We start from the raw sequence: 16,141 nt of genomic DNA, 5'->3' as shown, positions 1-16,141 counted from the left end.
TCTTTCATGGGTCATCAATGGCAGTTGTGGTTGTGGTAATTAGGTAGTTGTGAGTTGCGTTGAAGGTGGTTTTGGATGTGTTGAAGGTGGTGGTGGGTTGCGGTGATTGGGTGGTTTTCTTCAAATTTATGGTTTCTCCATGGGCATAGCCACCTTGCTCCGCTACTCTCAAATTGGTGGAGTTTTTTATATATTTATTTTTATGTTTTGCAATGGTTTTGATTTGAATTGGGTTTTGTGGAGGCTTGTGGTGATTGGGTGATGGTGGGTTGAGATTTTGGTGGTGGTGGTGGATTTCTAATGGTGTTGTGCCACGATTTTGGGTTTTATGGGTTGTGGGCTTATGGTGTGGAATATGAAGACACTGTGATGACAAGTGAGAAAATGATACTGAAATTAATTAAAAAAAAAAAAATGTGATGTAGAGAAAATTGTGAAATGATTTGTTAAAGTAAATAAAATGACTTTTTGACGTGCCAAATACTAAATTTTTTTAGAAGTGTTGATACTAGTGCTCTAAGGCCTTTAGCATTAACTATGACACCTTTTGTTTTGCTTATAAATGAATAGACCATTTAACCTTCAACTATAACTTCTAGTTGAGTCTTCTTTACTAATCAAAATCAAGAGATCATAGATGAGGAAGGGTAGTGCTGAAAAGGAATTTTTCCTACATTTAGCTTTACTTTTATAATATTTTAGTTAGCTGTCTAGTTTGCAAAACCATTCAGCAAACTAGCATATCAAGTGTCAAAAACTCGAGTTATAAGATAGAACTTGAGATTTTAAGACTCGAGTTATAAGTGGTGACAGCTGATGTGGAAAAAATCCACTTGGAACTCGAGGTTTTAAGACTCGAGTTCCACCATTAACTTTCCCAATGCCTATGCTTCTTCTTTCCCTGTTCTCTCCTCTAGCTCGTGATTCTTCTTCTTCGGATCTACGTTCTCCAAAGAGATTTTCAAATCTGGTACTTCTTCCCCTGTTCTGCTTCTTCGGATCTACGTTCTCCAGAGAGGTCTTCAAATCTAGTACTTCCTTTATTTCTGGTTCTTCATCTTCTTCTTCTTCTATGGAACTTGAGTCTTGAAGATTCAAGTTCCATGTGGTAGAAACATCTCCATGTCAACAATCAGAACTCGAGTCTTTGAGGCTCAATTTCTTCGTCGAACTCAAGCCTCAAAGGCTCGAGATGTTATTCTCCTCAATTCTTTCCAATTCTTGCTAACTAACTACAAAGTGTGGCAAACTCATGCTACTTTGCAAATTACCTCTGCTGAAAAGCCACCAGCTCTAGGCTCACGTTTTTGCCTAAGATCATGCCCTCTACATCCAGCTACTCACCCCAACCAATTTTTAGTAACAAAAAATCTTTCTGGTTACATTATATAAGTAAATATTCAGCAATTCCAGTAAATTTTTCCAAGAGAAAAACTATGGTGGAATTGTTTTAAATATTACCCCAGAAATTACAAAAGTCAAAACATGTGAAGCAATAACTCAATTGACATCATTTTTGCCGTTCCTCAACTAGTTAAATACAACCGTTGATACGGTAAATGAAAAATAGGCATACAGATTCACTGACCTAATGTCATACCAAAATTGGTGAACACACTATAGGAGAAAATATAGTAAACTGACATCAATAAATAACATGGCCTGAAAACTCATTTTAAGCCAGAAGTACAACATTTTGCCTTCAACAGGCGAGTATATCTTGTCGTTTGTCAACATATTGAGATCCCACTGCTCAAACCGATGCCCGCATATCTAAATAGCTCATTGAGAACCCACTGCTCAGACCAATGCACTAAAACTTTGAAATAGAAGCAACTGCAAACCAACAAAATTCCCAGTGAATGTTTAGGTGCCAAAAGTGTGCATAAATATAACTTGCATAAGTTTGATATATGAAAGAACCAACCTATTTAAAATTGTCAGTCATCCAGGTAATAATAGGACCCAGCAGATTTCTGCTCCCTGTCCTTGGTTGATTCCAATTTGTTGATTCTAGGGCGGAAATTAGTTGGGTCCCTTCTAAATGTGATATCCAAATGCTGCAAGCAATGCAAAACAATGCATCAGTGGAAGGAAGAGAGAGAGAGAGAGAGAGAGAGAGGTAAACAAGGAAAACAGTTGTGACACTCACAGATAAGAAGAGATTCATCCCAGTCAACAATGACTGTGGAGAATTCGCAATACAATCAAGTGATGGCCTCCCCTCATACACAATAACTCTATCTGCCAGATAAGTTGCCATTATAAAATCATGTTCAACCACGAAAGCAGTTTTCTTTGCATGAAGGATAAACCTCTTAATGACTTTTGAAGCAACTATACGCTGCTCAGAATCAAGATATGCACTTGGTTCATCTATCAGATAAATGTCTGCAGGCTGCATTAGGTAAAGCCATACATTAGAGCACCTTCAAATAATCAGAAGAGAGCAAAAAAAAGAAAAAGATAGTCAGCATAAAGCAAAATTGGAATTCCCCATGTCCAAGAATATTTCACTTTGTCTGGTTGCACTTACAGAAACTTCTGTAACAATCCCAACATATGACTACCACAGGGAATTCATACCACACCAATGATTATTTGATGAATGATAATAAAAGCCTTTATAATATTGACAACAGAACACATGCAAAAGAATTTACCCAGAATTATCTGTGCACAGCAAGCTATAAAATCTATATATGCTTTTATCGTACAAGCAAAAGAAATCAAACAAAAAATAATAATGTCTAATCAACAATAGACCAAGAACCCAAAAACACACAACTGTATACATATTTATTGTACAATAGTTGATAATTCTTTCTTTTAGCATGAGACTAGACCGCAAAACAGAGAAACAGAGCAATGTATAAACAAATAGAGACTTAAACTAGGGATTCAAAAAGATGTAGGCTGAAAATTTAAACCTACCTCACAAAACAAAAATTTTAAGATCAAACTAGTTACAGATACACTAAAAGAAACCAATACAAACACAACAACCATCAACATTTTGGCTTTTCCCAACTACTGGATCTTGAGCCTACAACATCACCCTCCACCTTGCTAATACAAGCAGAGAAGGTGCCATTGTCATCATTTTGGCTTTTCCCAACAAAAGTATTATCCAAGTATCTTTATCCCCCAAAATACAACAAATAATGGCAAAATTAAGGAATTACACATGGGGGCACCAGGCACCTAGCATCCATCACAGCAGGAAGGAATCAAGCCTCGTCCAGAAGAAATTCTAAAAAAACTGGTAGGGAAAAAAAAACCAAGAGAAGGCAGTGAACTTAAGTCTATCAACAACTTCAAAATCAAATTGAAGAATGCATCCACTGGAGATGGATGGGATCCAATCAATCTAGTTTAGTATGTGATTAACAAGTTTCAAAACTAATTTTACAGACAAAACCTCTGCTAGGGATGGACAAATCTAATTTTCTGACAAGTAATCAAAAAAATTATTGAAAAAGAAAAGTACCATATGTTCACCATGGCAAACACATAGCACTCAAGGCAATTACAAGCAAACCAAGTAGAAATTCTAACAACAAAGTAGGAAATCAAAAATAGAAGTACGATGTGTAAACCCCCAAACCCAAGACCAATCAAACAAAGGGATGGACAAATCTATTGCACTCAAGTAATTGACAAAGAACAGGATAATCAATCATCTCAACCTCGGGCCAAGCATATGAGACAAACAGAAGCAAATAAGACTTTTGGGCATAAGTTTTAGGTTTTATTGCCTCAACATACTCTTAACTCCAAAGCCTTATTCCTTCAGAAAGCACCTACATTATTTATAGCAACGGAAAGCGGCTACTTAAAGCTTATGGAAGTTAACTCATACTCCCAAAAGATTTCCACGTTACTTCCTCAGTATTATGTTCAAGGCAGACTAAAAAGCAAAGAGCAAACCATTCATCATTTCAATGAAAGAATGTAATATCCATGTGATTCTTAAAATTTAAATAATTTTTTTTTTAAATAAAATAAAATCTTATAAAAATAAAAAATAAAAGCAAACCATTCATTTTCAAGTGTAATGGTGAATCAGTTGACCATCTTTTCCCTCATTGTCCAGTTGCTATGGATCCGTGGTCTATGGTTTTGGGTTTATTTCAATGTTATGAATACTGTTTTGGACCCAATTTCGGTTTACCTAGTGGAACAGAATATTTCGGTACCAGTCTATTTCGGCGTACCGTTTCAAGGTGTTTCGGGTTTTCTAAAAAGATTAAAAATAATATATATTTATATTTTCTTATACAACATAAAATTATTGATCCAAATAAGTAAACCTCAAATAACACAAATCATTTAATTATTACATAACAAATACCGTTTTAGAATATTAAAACATAAATATGTAATTAAATAATGAAAAAAAACAACTAAAAACAGTACAATAAGTATATATATATATATATATATCTCACGTTGGGAACAGGTAAGACTCAATAAATATACGTTTGAAATCAAACTCTTTTGTCATCTTTTTTGAGTTTTGTCATTTCCAAAACTTTGTCATGTGGGTGGGGTCAGCAAACTAAAAGTCTACCAGGCAAACACAAATATGAAACAAAGCAAAAACTAAAGTAAAAAACAAAAGAAGAGCAGACTGGCAGAGTCTGAGATGGAGCAAAGAAGAAGAAGAAGGGGCGACCTCTAGGATGGCTGGGTTTTGTTTTTTAGGCGATCAACGCTAGGTAATGACATGCTGTGCTAAGTAACGAGTTTGTCAGCTTAGGGATTTTTCTTTTTTCTTTTTTCCTGTTTTTTCTCCTAAAAAATGGTACCGGCCAAAATTTACATTTCAGCCGAAATTGACCGAAATTTGCCGGAATGGCTGGAATGATCCGAAACTGGCCGGAATTGGACCCGAGGTGAAACGAGTGGTATTATCGTTCTGGATTGCACCCCGGTACGAGAAATTCCGGCCGTTCTGGCCAGAACGGAACGAATTTAATAACAATGGTTTATTTGGAGTGAGTTGGGTTATGCCAAAGTCTATTGTTGGGCTCCTAGCTTGCTAGCAAGGTCAGTTTGGTCGTCATCAAAATGGACATATATGGCTAACTATTCCCCATTGTTAAATGTGTTGTCTTTGGAAGGAAAGAAATAACAGGTTCTTTGAAGATATGAAAGATCCATGCCAAACCTCAAGTTATTGTTCTTTAGAACCTTATTGCATTGGTTGTCAGCTTTGTGAAACCAATCATTTTCTTCTTTTCTTGATTTACTTGATTTATGTAATTTTTGAACTTGATTTATTGACCCCTATACACTTCTTGTGTACTAGGGTGTCCCTTTTTTTATATCAATAAATTTTATTACTTATAAATAAATAATAATAATAAAAAATCAAACCAATCAGAAATAGGGATAAATTACTTTTTTACTTTTTTATTAGTTACACATGTACCTAATGGGTCTTAAACCCATGACATCACCCATCAATTGCTTCTATAAGGAGGGAGGTGCCATTTGACCTAGAGCTCACTATTTAAAAGAAAGGAAAATATAACCACTCCAATAATCAACCCAGAACTGCACTCTCTGGACTACACACTGAGCTTTATACACCACCCTAAATACAGAGATATTTACTACTAGCAAACTTAAGGCCAGGAAGAACAAATTCATATAGATAAAAATATAAAATAAAATAAAACAAACAAACAGGAAAAGATACAAACATCCCCGTGGGGTATTGGGCGTTCTTTTCACTAATGAAATTGTTTTTACAATTCACACACACACAGGGACACACAGAGACAGATATATATATATATATATATATTTATTTTATATGTATGTATGTACATCTGTACACCAGGAAATCAAGCAAATTGTTGAAACTCATGGAAGCAGTCATTTGCAACATCCAGCCTCTTTAACCAGATATGGACTAAACTAAATAGCTAATACAAATCCTTTGTACCACTTTTTGTGTTCCACTTCCACCAATTGTGATATGCCATGCGTCTAAATTTTTTTTTCTATTTTAAATTTTCAGTTATTTTATAAGGAAAGTAAAAAAGAATACATGACAAGTGCTGATTGGTAGAGTATAAAGTGGTGTAAAGGTAACAAAATCCCAGCATGTTGGAAAAATAGAAGGGATCATAAAAGGAATTCAATCTTGTGTTGCTCATGTAACTAATAATAGCAATTTTTTTATTTTTTGATAGGTAATAAAAATTTTATTGAAAAAACGAACATCGTGTTCATGATGATGAACACTCCTGACATGAAGAAAATACAAAAAGCTCAAGAGCTACTAAGAATAAAAATTATTATTATTAACAAATGATAAATCTACATTCATTCTTCAAAAATGAACAATGCATGAACCGAGGGGATAAATTAACCAATTGACAACTTATTTACATTCTAGCACAATTAATAGAAAGTATACATTTTCATTATTAAAATTTAAAAATAAAAAATAAAAATAAATAAATAAAAACTTATTACCTTCCCAAGGCATAGGCATAATGCAACTCTTTGCAACTCTCCACCAGAAAGATTCACAACTTCTTGATCCATTAATTGTTCAATAAGAAGAGGCTTCATAACATCCGACACAAACTGAGCATGCATGTATGAATCACGTATTTTTGAATGTAGCAAGTTCCGCACAGTGGATGGAAATTTCGGACTGATCTTCTGGGGCTTGTAAGAAACATTAAACTCAGGAATCTCCACATCAGAACCTTCTACAGAATCAGGTTTCAGTAAACCAGCCTGCAGATTTAGCCAACAGGATAACTCATCCTCTTAAAAAGCAGGAGATCCCAAAATAACTTAAACAGCTAAACATGACAAAGAACACAAAAGTGATGAAAAGAAAAAAAAATACCAGCATACGGATAAATGTTGTTTTGCCAGTCCCATTCTCACCCAGCATCACAATAATCTGAGAATCAGTAAATTCACCCTCAACAACACGAAGCCTGAAATTTCCTTGAGTTTTGGTCATGGTTGGGTATTTGTAACGTGCATATGTCTCAATTTCCTCCGCACTTTCTTGTGGAGTCTCAGCAACCTAGAGAAGGCAACAAGTAAATAAAATAGTACAGCTAAACAAAGTCAAAAGGCAACAAATTAGCAAAGCTAACAGATAACCTTAAAGGTAAGGGATTCATCCCGAAAACGTAAATTTTCTGTTGGAACAAATCCAGCCAAGAAGATATTGATTCCTTCTCTGACTGAGAAGGGAAGGGTTACAACTCCATATGCTCCCGGTTTCCCATATAAACAGCAAATGAAGTCCGACAAGTAATCCAGGACGCTAAGATCATGCTCCACAACAATTACATAGCTGAAATATGAAGTTTAAACAGTGTGATTACCATTAGTCCTTAATACAAACAATAGAATCATTTGAAGATTAAGAGTGATAAAATGGCTGGAGAAACAAAAACCTATTAGGCCTGAGCAAAGAACGGACAACTTGAGCAGCTTTAAGCCTCTGTTTTACATCAAGGTAACTTGAAGGTTCATCAAACATATATATTTCTGCATTCTGTACAGCAACAACAGCAATAGCAAATCTTTGAAGCTCTCCTCCTGACAAATCCCCTACATTACGGTCTATAACCTGGTTCAGCTGAAGATCAGCGCAGAGTTCTGACTTCATGTCTCTCTCATCCTTTTGGTCCAGCACCTGCCCTACATTACCTTGAACAGCTTTTGGAATGTGATCAACATACTGGGGCTTTATAATGGCCTAATAAAAAAATATATATACATTCTTAGTAGAGAGACAAAGGTTAAACAAAGGTATCTAATATCCAACCAACAGACAACCCACAGAATGATCAAAATCAAGGGATCCAAGTACGTACAGCATATTAAATTCAGCATTAAACTAATAAAGACAATTAATATCTCCATCCAACGCTCGTGAATCATACCCATCAAACGTTCTTATAATTAATATCTCCATCCACGAAAAAAAATATAAATAAATAAAAAAGGTCTTTTGCAGTTTCATGAAGTCCATGGGCTTGGTACACCTAGTGGTCAGATACAAATTAACCAAGTTAATGCAAGCATTAAATTAGACAAACCACACTGCATTCCTGCAGAACTGAGGGTAGGAAAAAAATCAATGGGGCAAATAGGGAAACAGGCCAAACCCTAGGCTTCACCATCTAGGGATGCTTGGAATCACCATCAAGCTGTAGAGCAATATCTAATCAGAAATTTTTCATTCAAAATGCATTGCCTCAAACTATTTCTAAAGCCTCCTTTTAATAGGCTTCCAGGACTACATCAACAAGGAGAGAGATATAATCAAGCCACAATTAAATCCATAAAATCCTCAACCATTATAAAGCCCAAACAAATTCAAGAATGAAATCAAATATCTCCAATAAGTACAAATCAAATATCTCAACCATCAGGCATTGTTTTGGGTTCTCAACAAGGGATGCTTCGGTCTCTGAGGTTTTGTGCTATGCTAACGGGAGTATTTTTTGGGACTTACAATTTCGTCGCTTAGTGAATGATCAAGAGTTACAATCTTTGGATTCGTGTATGGGTTTGATCTATTCCACTAAGGTACGAGGTGTTGGTTCTGATAAACTTTGTTGGAAGTTGTCCAGCAGTCAGGGTTTCACGGTGAGCAAGTATTATCACTCCCTTTCCCCCTCTTCCGCCATTTCTTTCCTGTGGAAAATGATGTGGCAATCGAAGGTTCCCCCTCGGGTAGCTTTTTTCTCTTGGACTGCAGCTTTAGGCAAGATTCTAACTATTGATAACCTTCGGAAAAGACATTTTGTTGTCCTTGAGTGGTGCTTTATGTGCAAAAGGTGTGGGGAATCTGTAGATCATCTCCTCCTTCACTGTCCTTTGGCTTATGAGATGTGGAGTATGGTCTTTTGCTTGTTTGGTATTTGTTGGGTGATGCCGCAAAGGGTAGTGGATTTGTTGGATTGTTGGTCTTGTAACTTCAGGCGTCATCGTAATATTGTTATTTGGAGGATGGTGCCGCACTGTTTGTTGTGGTGTATCTGGCGGGAACGGAATGCTAGAAGCTTTGAGGGTCGCGAACGGTCCATTCTTGAGTTTAAGTCTTTTTTCTTTTTTACTCTTCCCAATTGGTGTTTAGTTATACCTTCTTTTTATTGTTTTTCTCTTCCTGTTTTGTTTGATCATTGTAATTTGGTTTCTTGATGTGTTTGCCTTTCTAGTACATTTCCTATGTACGGGGCTGTGTTCTTCTTTAATATATATTTTCCTTTACTTATCAAAAAAAAACAGTGGGTGTGGATCATTTGGGTATCAACAGCCTTGTAGTTTGTTTGATGGGTTATGGGTGTGGGATTGTGGATTTTGTGTTTCGGGTATGGATTGATACAGGATGCCTTGTCTCCAGTTTGCAGATAAGAGTTGCATTTTCTTTTTGATTGGTAAGCTACATGCGCACCTGATCAGCCTTGAACCCACGACCCCACCCTCCACCTAGAACTTGTAAGGGGAGGAGGTGCCAGTTGAGCTAGAGCTCATTGTGTGAGTTGGATTAGTCGAGCTTAAACTTTTTTTTTTTTTTTGATAAGTAATAAGAATTATATTAATCTTGAAGAAAAAACGAAAACAGCAAATACAAGGTGTACATGATGGTGAACACAAAAAGCAGCAAACAAAAACAACAGAATTAAGATAAGCAACTTAAGGGGCACTTCTAAGGGATGAAAGAAACTCCAAAGTAGAAGAACAGTTTGAGGAACCCCAGCACCTAGCCCATTCAAAAAGAGTACTTTGGTTGAGAGCTTGTAACTGATCAAGCGATTTCTCTATAGCCTCAAAAGAGTGCCTGTTTCTTTCCATCCAAACAACCCACATCAAACAGCAAGGAACCATATTCCATATGTCCGAAGAAAATTTCCCCAACCAATTACTCCAACAAAACACCAAACTCTCCACTAAACCTGGCATGACCCATTGAATCCCAAAAACTTGTAACATTTGCACCCACAAAGAATAAGCTACAGGACTGTGAAGGAGAAGATGGTCCACAAATTTCGTAGAACAGCAGCACATACAGCACCTATTCACCAAAGGGAGGCCCTGGAGCATCAAATTATCCAAGGTAAAAATCCGACCATGGGCTGCGGTCCACAAGAAGAAAGCCACCCTTTTAGGAACCTTGACTTTCCCAATCCCCTTCCAAGGGAAGCTAGAGAGAGATGTACCCCTAATCTTATTATAAAAAGACCGAATATCGAACTTACCATTCCCATTAAGGCACCAATGGAGACTATCACACCCAAAGCCTCTTGGAATCCCAGACTGAATGAATTTTAGGAAAGAGAAAGCAGCTTCTAATTCCCTCTCATGAAAATTCCTATAAAATCTCAAGTTCCAAAATCTATTACTCTCATCCTCCTGATGACCCAACAAATCAGAAATGCATGCTTCATTGTCATTTGAACACGCATATAACTGAGAATAGAGCATTTTAAGTGAGGTATCCCCAACCCACCTATCATGCCTAAAAAAAAAGTGGGAACCATCACCCACCACAAGAGCCAAATGTTTGGAGAACCTCTCCCAACCGTCATTAATACCACGCCAAAGACCACACTCGTGGGCCCTTCTGCATTCTTTAGTATTCCACCCCTCTTGACCCTCTCCATATTTGGTGGCAATAACCCTCCACCAAAGATGAGGGTTTTAACTTAGAGGTGATAAGAGGTTGAATGGGAATGGTTGTGACTTTGAGAGAGTCACCTTCTACAAGATGAGATTACTTCAAGAGGATCTCTACCTCCAAGCAAGACTAGAATAGTCTAAGCAACAAGTTTATTCTCCTAATTGATATCAAATGCCGGATTACATGTCTAGATTTGTACACCTAAGCTCTAATTGCATTGGCCACACATAGCCCACTCCTATAGGTTAGCCTTTGCGGCACATGTTAAAGATGGGCAATTTCACATTTAACTTATTAAATGAGGCTCCTAACAAACATGCACGTGCTTAATCAATTCATGCATCTGCTAGGCTAGCTAACTCTAACTAACTCTGACAGTTGACATCCAATACTTGAAGTAACCCTAATATGAGCTCTTGGTTGCCAACTCAAGGTTGAATCACCTGCATGAGAATGAGAGGGAACCCCATGGCCCATGCAAATTCGGATCCACGTTGATCTAGAAGTGCCAATCAGCAGTCTAAAAATGCATGGAAGTACCGATTTGGCTCCTTTGAGTGGCAATCGGCACTTCCTTTACATGAGTCAATTTTGCTTCTGATTGACAAGTTGGTTCAAGTTTCTAACATGATCCTAACATGCGCCTCACTTTAGGGGAAAGAAGCGTAGGGCCTCTGGCGCTTTGCACTTTTGCCAACAAATGGTGAAAAGTTTAATGCATTGTTATATGAAAGAAACTTTATATGGATATTAAAAAAAAGTTAATTGAATTTGTGTAAACTTTGCATGATACCCATCAAAGCTATCATCTATAAGCCTAAGTCAAGATTTGAGAATAATTTCAATTAACAGTAGTTACCACTCCTTTTTTTGGTAGGTGACCACACTAATCAAACCCTACGAATTTGTACTCATTTAATGTTTAGCCTTTCTAATGAATATGTTAAACAATTGCCTTATAGGGACTTGACAATATACACAATTTACAGAATTTTTTTGGAGCCCACGAAAGATTGAATGGTACCTAAAACATAAGTAGGGACCAATCCAAGTAGACTACTAAAACAACAAAGATAATAAGAAAATAAGGGAGTAGCAAAGATACACCTTACCCTTGTAACAACTAAAATATTTCAAAACTTCATTAGTTATTTACTCATGAAGATCAACATCAATAATGAAATAGTGAGACAAGTAGATAGAAATTCAATTTATTTTTCAAGTTCAATATGGTATGTCATATGTGTAAAAGAACATTCTAAATCAAAAAGGCACACCTTCAAATTATCTTCAAGAATACGTGTAAAATAATTCTGCAGCTCAGATCCTCGGAAGTATGTCAAGATTTCCTGCCAATCTGGAGGATTCTAAAAAATAATAAAAATAATAAAAGTCAAAAAGATAAGCAATGGAAATGCATCAAGAAGCCATTAAGGAAATGATGCCTGAGAATATTACATGGAAGCGACCGAGGTTTGGTTTCAGTTTTCCAGCCAAAACTTTGAGGGCAGTGGACTTCCCAATGCCATTAGTTCCAACCAGGCCAAGAACTTGCCCAGGTCTTGGGACTGGTAACCTGTTAAGTAGTTTCCTGCTCTGTCAAACTAAAGAAAAAGATATACAGTTTTTTTTTTTTTTTTTCTGGAAAAGAAATAGAAAACTAACCTGTGCAATTTAAAAGTGTTAGGGCCGTAGCGATGGGTTGTATCTTTGTCCAGATCTTTTGGCAAGTTGATGATCTGAATAGCTTCAAACGGGCATTTCTGCATCAGTAGAATACTTAGTTAGATCAATACATCCCATAGAATACAACCAACCAAGAGAAAGAAGAAAAATTATTACAACAGTAATATACTAACCTTGACACAGATACCACATCCAATACACAATTCCTCAGAGATGAAAGCAATCTTCGATGCAGTAGTAACCTCAATACAGAGTTTTCCTGCATATATAGCACAGAAATGGTAAGAAACTGTATCTATCACTAAAAGACATGAATATATAATCCAAATTCCATTTTTGGATTGGTGATTTACACAAACCACGTAGGTCTTAAACCCATGACTTTTAACTTCCTTCTCATTATTAAGGGAGGAGAAAGTGCCATTTGAATTAGAGTTCATCATCATAAACCAAACTCCATGTTGAAGGCAAAACAACCCATAAAGAAGCTTAGCTAGAAAGTAAAGAAGCAAATGCAGTCTTCAGTCGCAGTATAACGAGCAAAATGCAAGCACACCAAAGATAATGCTCCTGCTAGCTATTCTCACATCAACACATACAACATACATCAAATTCCCGTCGAATGTAAGGTTACTCAACTATTATAAGTACCATTATAAGTACTTAACTATTATAAGCACTCACAATTCTTGACCCTTTTATCTACTAAACTCAGCTGAGCTTTAATCCCAACTACTTAAGGTTACTCAATGAACCACTGTGAACTATTACCGCTAGTCACATGCATCAGTTTTATTAAGAATTCTTGATTTCATAATGAATTAAAAAAAATTATTAGATCAAAAGAAAAAATCAATTAATAGATACTGATCAAGAACAATTCATCATCGATTCAGAATAAGAATGAAAAAGTAGGTACCGGTTTTGACAACAGGGCAGCTTTTTTTGCATTCCTGGCGGCACTTCTTGGGCTTGCACCTATCGGAGCTCACAATCGCTATACGCGTCAATCGTTCCGACATTTCTGCTTCTCTTATCTTCTATTCTCTGAATTACACACACAAAATTTCACAAAAGGCAATGAATAGAGAGATAGAGTTAGGGTTTTGAAATTGCAAAGTGAAGTTCTTTACCTTGTTGTTTGGGTTTTATGAGAGAGAATGATGCAAATCATGTTATGAAGAACAAAGAGTTTTTCTTGTTTTCCTTTTCCTATTTGAACTAGTCGCTAACCCGTGCAATGCACGGGATAGTTAAATAAAATTGAGTTAAAAATGAAGGAAAATAAATAATTTAGTTCAAAATAGGGGTTCAACTAAAATATTGGTAAAAAATACAATTAGTTTTTACTTTCTTTGAAATTGAACCTAAAAACAGAACCGTACATATGTGAGGACAATGAAAATGATATCAAAGACATTAAATTCAAAACTACATTAAATTTAAAGAACAAAGACATTTGTTTCACAGCATTATATTAAATGATTAAAGCCTTTAAAATGAGTGAGGAAGACACAAACTTTTGCAGACCAAGAACAGAGAGTATTTGGTTCACACATTATTTCTGCTTACTTATGCATAACTTTTAATTTCTCACAAACCAAAAAACACAATAAGTAAATAAAATAAGATCGATCTGTATTTTCTTCTTTACACAACATTCAAAGAAACCTTAAAAATGGTTTGCAAACAACTATCTGGAATTTCCCAGCAAAGCAATTCATTTTTATTTCTAATTGAAGAAACAAAAACACAAAGCATAATAAGAAATGAATGTGCTAAAAAAAACAACTGGTGAAAAAACATGACACTATGGTTGTAGTTTTAAAATACAGCATGCAACAGTATTGGCGGTTTTTCTGTAGCGTCTGTCAGAATTGAACCAAAGGACAGAGCTCCAATTAAAAACCACAGGAATAAAAAAAATCATCCACGCCACAGCAAAGCAATTCATTGCTATTTCTAATCGAACAAACAATTACAATGTCTGCACCTCTGCTAAGCCTGTCCTACCTGGATTCCAAAAGATAAGTTGCAAAACAACAGGGCTTTGAGCATTTACATTCCAAGTTATTTCCAATCGGTCAGTGGGCATGGTTGCCTAAGCCAGAAGGACAATTTCAAACAACTAATTGGTTATTAATCCCACCTATAGCTTATTTCATAAATTAAAACCTCCCTTAAGCATAAAAATAAGACACAGAAAAGAAAAACAGTAGGAAGGAAAGTATAAAAATAAAAGAACCTAGGAAATTACTATGGCTTTGTAAAGTAACATTATATTTTGGAAGTAAAACCGAACAGCTTGTGGCAAGATACAATGTTTTGGATGAAAAGTTGACCCACAATTCTCTGATTTGCCAAAGCACACTCCATTAAACCCGTGAATTACAAGAACAGCGCAGAGATATAGATGAGACTTAAAGAGTCCATATCCGTATCAATTTTCCTGGGCTTCTCTCTCTCTCTCTGTTTCTCAATTAATCAATTATATCTCTGTCAAAGACCCAAACTCTCAGATCAATAATAAAGATTCAATTTTGAATGTGTGTTTGTCTTCCTTATAATCTCAGAAACAGAGTTGTGTGTTCAAAACCGAGCAGCAAACTTACTACCAATCCATATAACAAAATGTAATGAGGGAAACCAAAATCATCAAGCAAAAGAATGGAGAGATACCTCAACTGAAGCAGCGACGTTCTGTGAGGAGAGGAAGACAGGAAGGAAGGAACTCGGATAGGCGAGGAAGGAAGGAACTCGGATACACTGAGAAAGAGAAAGGCTCTTCTTCGATCCAGAGAGTTTGCGGTTGCTGTGGGTGGTGCTGCTGCTGCTGCTGCTGCTGCTGCCTGCTGGGTTGTGGTGGTTGTGGGTGAAACAGGAAAGGAGAAGGGGATTAGGAGAAACAGGGTCTGAGGAAGAAGAAATAGGGTTTGCGGGTACGGTGGGTATTGATTGAGTGGGTTTTATACATATATAGATTAGGATTTATTTACTATACTTCTTTGAATTAAAATCCTTAGAATTGGGATTTTAATTGTTTTTATTTTCTTAATTAAATTGTTTTTCTTTTTTAGAGTAGAAATAAGTTTATTATTTCTTCTCCTAAAAGAATTAGGAGAAATTATATTTCTATAAATACTTTTTATAGAGAGGTTATTTATGTTATGTGTGTTTTTTAATAAAGTTTGTTAGAGGGGTTTTCTTTATTATTTTGCCTACTAGCTTAGTATTCTTGTAGAACTTAGTATAGAGAGGTTATTTAGGATTCAGAAAGTTAGTTATTACATTTTTTTTCCTGTCAAAAATACCCTTAAATTAATTAACCAACAACTTAAAAATGGGGTTAAAATAGTAAATTGGCAAAAAAAGTCAATTATTGCCTTTTTTACTGTCAAAAATACCCCTATCTAAAACTTAAAAATGAGGTTAAAATAGTTTGTTGGTTTTAAAACTCCAATCTACAAAACTCACCTCACGTATTTATTTTTTTTTTTACCCAAAAAATAGAAGAAAAAAAAAGGCCCACGTATTCTTTTTTTTTTTTTTGGTAATTGGAAAAAATAGAAATCCCAAATTATAATAAATGCAAACTATTAATCTTTACCCAAAAAATAGAAAAGCCTCTAAGCATGCGCGTGAGCGTGTACTCAGAGGCTAGTTTATGTTATGTGTGTTTTTTTAATAAAGTTTGTTAGAGAGGTTTTCTCAATTATTTTGCCTACTAACCTAGTATTCTTGTAGAACTTAGATTTCATGGAAGAATTGTAGTAATTA

The 16,141-nt window shown here is 35.8% G+C and overlaps 1 protein-coding gene across 1 annotated transcript; it reads right to left on the bottom strand.

Annotated features, from left to right (window-relative positions):
* Positions 1 to 1,435: 1,435 nt before the first annotated feature.
* On the bottom strand, positions 1,436 to 15,326 carry LOC115971415 (ABC transporter E family member 2). Its single transcript, XM_031091332.1, has 13 exons — positions 15,044 to 15,326; positions 13,284 to 13,411; positions 12,538 to 12,623; positions 12,344 to 12,441; positions 12,137 to 12,254; positions 11,956 to 12,045; positions 7,443 to 7,747; positions 7,144 to 7,339; positions 6,878 to 7,063; positions 6,493 to 6,762; positions 2,153 to 2,398; positions 1,928 to 2,060; positions 1,436 to 1,836 (listed from the first exon to the last, which is right to left on the bottom strand). The coding sequence occupies exons 2-12, from the start codon at positions 13,384 to 13,386 to the stop codon at positions 1,941 to 1,943; spliced, it is 1,818 nt and encodes a 605-aa protein (XP_030947192.1). The 5' UTR covers positions 13,387 to 13,411; positions 15,044 to 15,326; the 3' UTR covers positions 1,436 to 1,836; positions 1,928 to 1,940.
* Positions 15,327 to 16,141: the final 815 nt, after the last annotated feature.

Source organism: Quercus lobata, chromosome 12, assembly GCF_001633185.2.
Source record: "Quercus lobata isolate SW786 chromosome 12, ValleyOak3.0 Primary Assembly, whole genome shotgun sequence".
In the NCBI taxonomy this organism is placed as follows: Eukaryota; Viridiplantae; Streptophyta; class Magnoliopsida; order Fagales; family Fagaceae; genus Quercus; species Quercus lobata.
This window is presented reverse-complemented; position numbering and strand designations above follow the sequence as displayed.